The sequence below is a fragment of the Ammodytes marinus genome (genome assembly GCF_949987685.1).
Source record: "Ammodytes marinus genome assembly, chromosome: 3".
Lineage (NCBI taxonomy): Eukaryota > Metazoa > Chordata > Actinopteri > Uranoscopiformes > Ammodytidae > Ammodytes > Ammodytes marinus.
Window position 1 is genome coordinate 14,126,428 of NC_137232.1, and position 7,619 is coordinate 14,134,046.

The 7,619-nt window shown below is 39.3% G+C and overlaps 1 protein-coding gene across 1 annotated transcript; it reads right to left on the bottom strand.

Moving 5' to 3' along the window:
* Positions 1–537: 537 nt before the first annotated feature.
* mlnr (motilin receptor) lies at positions 538–4,413 on the bottom strand (the record flags this gene model as incomplete). The annotated part of the gene is made up of 3 exons (XM_080024734.1): positions 538–851; positions 2,900–3,251; positions 3,970–4,413. The coding sequence occupies 3 exons, from the start codon at positions 4,411–4,413 to the stop codon at positions 538–540; spliced, it is 1,110 nt and encodes a 369-aa protein (XP_079880860.1).
* Between the last annotated feature and the right edge of the window lie 3,206 nt (positions 4,414–7,619).

Consider the following 7,619-nt stretch of genomic DNA (forward strand, 5'->3'; position numbering starts at 1 on the left):
CGCCAAACGAGTCGACACAAAGTTGTTTAAGAATATCAGCTCCACAAAACTCTCTCTGTATTTCTCAGTATGGCAGCGTTTACACACTGGTGTCGCCCTCCTGACACTGTCGCAGGAGCAAAAAATAAATCCCAAGAAGAGCCCAAGAAATGTTTCACTTGTTGATTCTACTGCTAAGAAAAAACCTGACGTACAGCAGAAGGTATAACATCCATTTATAATTAACGAAGGCTTACCTCATGTAGATGCACCGACAGTGTTGTTGTAACATAATTCCTCATGGGGGCACAAAAAGTTACGCACTATACCTTTAAAAAACACCTGCAATATCTCCAAGTCAAAAAGTTAAATTTAACATTGTGTGTATTCATTCCCATTCAAACATTCAAACACCGGTCAGGCTTTCGTTCAGTGTGGATGTGCACGTGTGTGGTCGACAAAAAGTTACACACTATAGCTTTAGAAAAAACACCTACAAGTCAAGAAACGGTACATGTTTAACATTGTGTAGTATTCATTGCCTCCTCATTCAAACATTCAAAGGCCGGTAAGGCTTTTGTTCAGCGTGGATGTACACGTGTGGTCGATTACGCTCAGGTTTCTCTGCACCCTGTGGGCCAGCCTGGGGCGCTGGTGAAGCAGGAACAGGCGTTTAGCGGCGGCCCGGTATTTCCTAGACATCAGGTTGTAAACGACGGGGTTGATGGACGCGCTGAGGTAGCACAGGACCATCGACGCCATGTTGAATTTCTGGCTGAGCATCGCGGTGTCGTAGTCGTCCACCTGAGCGAACAGGTTCCGCCCGATGTGATACGGCAGCCAGCAGATTATGAAGGCCAGGACCACCACCACTGGGGGAGGGAGAAAGTATATGGATGGGGAAAATTAGAATCATTTTGTGATTTAAAACCTTCGACGTGGAACTTTTTTATTCATTTATTTTATTTTAAGTAGGCCTAAATTTTTTTTTTAGAGGAAGAAAAATACCTGTAATAATAATAATAATAATAATAATAATAATAATAATAATAATAATGATGATGATGATGATGATGATAATAATGATGATGATGATAATAATAATAATAATAATAATAATAATAATAATAATAATAATAATAATAATAATAATAATAATAATAATAATAATAATAATAATAATATAAACATAGAAATGATATAATAAATAAATACAATATTACAGACAAAAAGATAAATAACTAAATACATTTTTTTTAGGGACAGATGTTGATAGATTTGACCTTCCTGGATCAATTCATAATAAGCAGAACATGATTAAAACACAAACGATGCATCTTTGCTTCCACCGCATTCATACTGAAACCAGACGTCCACCATACTCCACTAATCATTTCTAATGATTTGTGAATGAACTACATCAGTTATCCATAATTTAAAGACCTGCCTTGATTCTTAACAGATAATTTAGTATGACTGTGTGTGAATGAGTGTGATTAAAAGCGCTATATAAATCCGATCCATTATTGTTATTATTATTATTTAGTGTCTCCTGAATTGTGTGACATATGCTGTATATGCAAATTAAAAAGGTTCTAATTATCGTGGGAGCATGTAAATACTAAATTCCCATTAAGGTTGATTTATGACGTCCTCTGTTGACAATCTAATTTGGATTTATCAATAACTCGGAATGATCAATAACTCATAAGCAAAATGTTATTAAAACACAAACGATGCATCTTTGCAATCGTCGTAAGGCAGACAAAGGGCTACAACTTAATTTGTACTGAAACCAGATTACTTGGCACAGCTGTTATTGTTTGAAATCCTTACTATGTAGAACTCACTGACATTTGTATACATACGGAAGATACATTTTCATTACTTATGAATGATAAATTATCTCAACAAATCTCAATTATATCAACATGTGTGATGTAGGGTTAGACAGTGAGACCATAAAACACTCTTTCTGTCTTTTCTCAGGCTAGGATGAAATGATTTCTAGAATGTTTGGCACATTTATACTACATCTCAGAGTTCAATACACCTTCCTATTCCCACCGGTGAAGTATGTCTTTAACGTTTTAGCCTCAAAACACAAAAATCTAGTGAGGACTATTTGAGTTTTCCTAAACGTGTGGCAAGGATTTCTGTAGCATGTAAATTCCCATTAGACATGATTCATGATGACCTCAGATGACAATCCAATTTGGGATCCAACACACGTGGAAACAAATGAATGTTACTGTCAACACGAGCGTCTGTGCAGTGTGTGCTCCACTAATAACCGGCATTAATATCCTAACTGATATTTGGTTGGTACAGATTGGCCTGTCCACGAATGGGCTTTTACTATCAAACAGGGTTTCCTGCCCAATATGCCAGAGGTTCCGATTAAGCTAACAGTCTGTTCTGTTGTGTGTGCTAGAACGTGATTAGCTTTAGACACAACACAGTAATAAAACAGCTGATATCGATTACAACACACATTGCCGGATTTCTCTGCCTCACACCAACACAATGCCCTGCAAAAAGTATTTACAGAAAGTTGGATTTAAAAGAAATGTTGAAATTACTTCAGATTTAGAAAGAGTTTTTTAAATATATGTAATAACCAAAGTTAATTGTTCTAAAAACACAAAACAAGGCAGATAGACTATTGTAAACAAATTATTTTAGATTTAAAGTGTTCACCTACAAAGAGAATGATTTGATGTCAGACTGATTTGAGAAAACAATAGATAGATAGATAGATAGATAGATAGATAGATAGATAGATAGATAGATAGATAGATAGATAGATAGATAGATAGATAGATAGACAGACAGACAGACAGACAGACAGACAGACAGACAGACAGACAGACAGACAGACAGACAGACAGACAGACAGACAAACAGACACCCCACTCACCCAGTATCTTGACGGTCTGCCTGTGTGACCTCTCCCGGGCCAGGGCACTCAAACCCTGCTGGCCTTGTAGATCACTCTTGCTCTTCCACAGCTTACAGCCAATGGACCCGTACAGGAATATGAGGCAGAGCATGGGACAGAAGAAGTACGTAGTGGACACCCAGAGCATGATGTGCAGCTGTCCCGAGCTGATGGCGTAGCCCGTGTGTTTGCACTGGCCCGTGTTGAAGTCGGGGTGTGTGTCGTTATCGTATTCCACTCCAACCAGGAGGAGAGTGGGAGCAGCTGAGACCAACGCAAAGCCCCACAAGGCCAAGATGATGTACTGCACCCGCCGTCTGGTTACAAGCACCTAGAGACAAGGAGTGGAATTAATGAGTCTGTCTGTGTGTGTGTGTGTGTGTATGTGTGTGTGTGTGTGTGTGTGTGTTTGTGCGTGCGTGCATGTGTGCGTGTGCGTGTGTGTGTGTGTGTGTGTGTGTGGGTCTGTCTGTCTGTCTGTCTGTCTGTCTGTCTGTCTCTCTGTCTCTCTGTCTCACTGTCAGTCTCACTATCTTATTACCTTTATTTGAATAGTGCTTTTCACACACGCAAATGTAGCAAAAAGTGCTTCAAATAATAACCTCTGCTACCTGTCTGTATATGTGCGCTGACATTTTTTTATTGTTGTTAGTACACAGCCTAGGCTCTGTAAACTGGTATGTAGCTAGCTACAGTGGGCCCCCATTTGTTTACATACCAGTTTACCAGTGTATTAACGTCAGATTTTTTTTTCAGCGCACACAAAGTACAAACAGGTAGCGGATCGTGAGGAGGTATTCACTGATTTTGACATCAAGCATTCTCCAAATTCCCTGAGACCACCTTTAAAAAACAGATAGATAGATAGATAGATAGATAGATAGATAGATAGATAGATAGATAGATAGATAGATAGATAGATAGATAGATAGATAGATAGATAGATAGATAGATAGATAGATAGATAGATAGATAGATAGATAGATAGATAGATAGACGGACGGACGGACAGACAGACAGACAGATAGTTCAATCAAAACTCTACATACCTTACTCCGTAGGGGGAAGCTGATAGCCAAGTAGCGTTCGATGCTTAACGCCGTTATATGTAGAATAGTCGCCCATGTGCAGCCTTCGAAGATATAGTGATAAAACCGGCACACCGCTTCGCCAAACAGCCACGGTACGTACTTCCACAAACGGTACAGATCAAAGGGCAAGCAGAGGAATATTATAAGGTCAGACACGGCCATACTCAATAGGTACAAGTTGGTGGTGGTCTTCATATCCTTAAAGTGTTGTATTATGAGTATGGTCATAGTGTTGCCCGTCACTCCGATTATGAAGATCAGAATGCAGATGATAGTGACTGGGATGAGGGTGGATGTGGGGAACAAAGAGCCCTCGTAGTGATGGTCCTCTATGCTGTTGAATTGGTCCAGTGCCTCTGCTGCGCCCGCGTGAAGGTCCACTTGAGGTCTGGTCCAAGGCATGGTAACTGGCTAGATAGGGTTTGGTTTAGGGGCTGTTTGATTTAAGCTGAGGAGGAAAAAAATTGGTCAATTACTCAACAATAAATATGTTTCTGGGGCGCCCTTAGCTCAGTTGGTAGGGCGTCCCCCCCATGGGCCTCGGCCAGCAGCGGACCCGGGTTCGATTCCAGCCCGCGGTCGTTCTCTGCATGTCACTCCAATCTCTGCCCCATTTCAACTCTGTCTCTACACTGTCAATAAAACATAAACATACCAAAAATATCTTTAACAATAAATATGTTTCTTACTGCAAGTGAAAAGGTTGAAATGTTTACTTATATATAGGCAAGGCAAGGCAAGGCAAGTTTATTTATATAGCACAATTCAGACACAAGGCCACTCAAAGTGCTTTACAGGGGCAAGATTAGAATACATAAAACATATTATAAAACATTTAAAAACTAATAAAAGAAGCAAATAAAATAAAAATTGCAGGTTAAAATGGAAACAAAAAAGTCTTCAGACTCGATTTAAAAGAACTAAGAGTTGCAGCAGACCTCAAGTTCTCTGGGAGTTTGTTCCAGATTTTTGGTGCATAATAACTAAAAGCTGCTTCTCCTTGTTTAGTCCTAACTCTGTAAGTAGACCTGTCCCAGACGACCTAAGGGCTCTGGACGGTTCATAACGTATCAGCAGATCAGTAATGTATTTTGGCCCTAAACCATTTAGTGCTTTATAAACCAACATCAGTATTTTGAAATCAATTCTTTGAGTGACTGGAAGCCAGTGTAAAGACCTCAGAACTGGGGTAATGTGATCCACTTTTTCGGTCCTAGTGAGGACTCGAGCAGCAGCGTTATGAATTAGCTGAAGCTGCCTGATAGATTTTTTTGGAAGGCCTGCAAATACACTATTACAGTATTCAAGTCTACTAAAGATAAATGCATGGACATGTTTTTCTAAATCTTGCTGGGACATAAGCCCTTTAATTCTTGATATGTTTTTGAGGTGGTAGTAGGCTGATTTATTAATTGATTTAATGTGTTTCCTGAAATTCAAGTCGGAGTCTACAACAACACCAAGATTTCTGGCTTGGTGTGTGGTTTCTAACATAACGGATGTAAGCTGTGCGCTGACTTTTAATTGTTCATCTTTGGCACCAAAGACAATTACTTCAGTTTTGTCGTTGTTTAATTGAAGGAAATTTTGGCACATCCAATCATTGATTTGTTCAATGCACTTACTCAGTGCTTGTATCGGACTGTAGTCTCCTGGTGATATGGTTATGTAAATTTGTGTGTTATGGTAGCATAATTTGTTCTTATTCATAATCTGAGCTAGTGGGAGCATGTAGATGTTAAACAGAAGAGGGCCAAGAATGGAACCTTGGGGGACTCCACATTCAATATTTGTTCGCTCGGATGTGAAATTTCCTATTGACACATAGTAGTCTCTAGCCTTTAACTTCATGTTTGGCTCAAACAGTATTGTCTCTCCATGGGCATTCCCTTTGTCGACAATTTTAACGTTTTCTGGAACAGACCGTCTTTCTTTGCCAGCGATGGTTTGCATTTAAACAAACAAGGGAAACATCTTCTGGCCAGCAATATGCTCTTAACAATAAAATCGGTTCCTAGCGTCACTCCTCTTGCAAACTCTGTCCAGCATGATTGACTATCTCCACACCTGGTCAGTCAAGAGGTAGTTAGCTCACGTGACACAGCCTCCATGACCACTAGTCCCCATGCTTCTAGCGCCCCCTCCAGGCTTGGAACATCCATTACTATAAAAACTCACCCAATCCCTGTATGTCAGTCTGTCAGATCATCATTAATCCCTCCTCATAGATTTTACAGGTCACGCCACAGACCTCTTGGGATTACAAGTAACTTGAAAAATGTACCTATTATGTGTAATAGGTCAATTGTGTTGGACCACCCCGCTGTTGATAACCTGGACATGAGCATATCAAAGCTAAACTCACCAAACATCCTCAAAACAAGAAAGGGTTTGGGTTTTCTTCACTTAAACATAAGAAGTTTGCTTCAGCACAATAAACTAGACCATGTTAACATCTTAGTATCTCAGGCTGACCCAGATGTCTTGGTTCTGACTGAATCATGGTTGAAGAGCAGTACACATGACTCTATGGTGGCAATAAATGATTATAGTTTATTCAGAATAGACAGGACCACACGGGGTGGGGGAGTGGCTGTCTATGTTAAATCACATTATTCTGTATCATTACTACATGCTGTCTCTGTTCGAAGCTGCTTTGAATTTATTGCTTTGGAATTGTCTTTATCATCCAATGATTGTTTTGTTGTAATTGGTGTGTACAGGCCCCCTTCAGCAGTAAATAGCTCCTTGAGTGAGCTAGCACATTTAATCTCTCCATATGTAAATAGAGAGGTCATTATGATGGGTGATTTTAACATTGACTGGCTTTCTGGTGCCTCTGAACCTTTTAAAGAAATATGTAGCAACCTAAATCTTACACAAATAATAACTGAGCCCACAAGACCAAATCTAAAAAACCCAGCAAAATCAACTTTGATCGATTTAATATTATCAAATCAAAGCAATAAAATAGTTTCTGCTGGTGTCTTTGAGCTTGGAATCAGTGATCACTGCCCGGTGGCCTGTATCAGAAGTATTCATCTTAAAAAATCTCAACCCAAAATCATCATTAAGCGTAATTTTAAAGGTTTTAACGAGCAAGCATTTTTAAATGAACTCTATCAAAGTGACATTCATCTCACAAGTGAAATATCTGATGTGGAATTGGCCTTAGAATTTTTCACCAATACTTTCTCCTCCATTTTGAACAAGCATGCACCCCTTAAAAAGCACAGAGTAAAAAATAGATCAAACCCCTGGTTCACAAATGAATTGTCCGATATATTTGCAGAGAGAAATAAAGCATGGTCCCTAGCTAGACGCTCTGGTGAAAACTCCAAGTGGACTGCTTTCAGACAAATCAGAAATAGGTGCATATCCATGGTTAGGAAAGCTAAATCAGACTACTACCTCGAACTAATTTCAAACTGCTACTCCAACCCTGCACTATTTTGGAAGGCTGTGAATTATAACAAAAACAATTCTAGCACTGTTCCCAGTCAGTTAAAAATAAATGATCATATTTTAAATGATCAGAAAGAAATTGGTTTAGCTTTCAATAAACACTTTATAGCTGCTGGTAAACTCTTTCACAATGGAGTATCTAC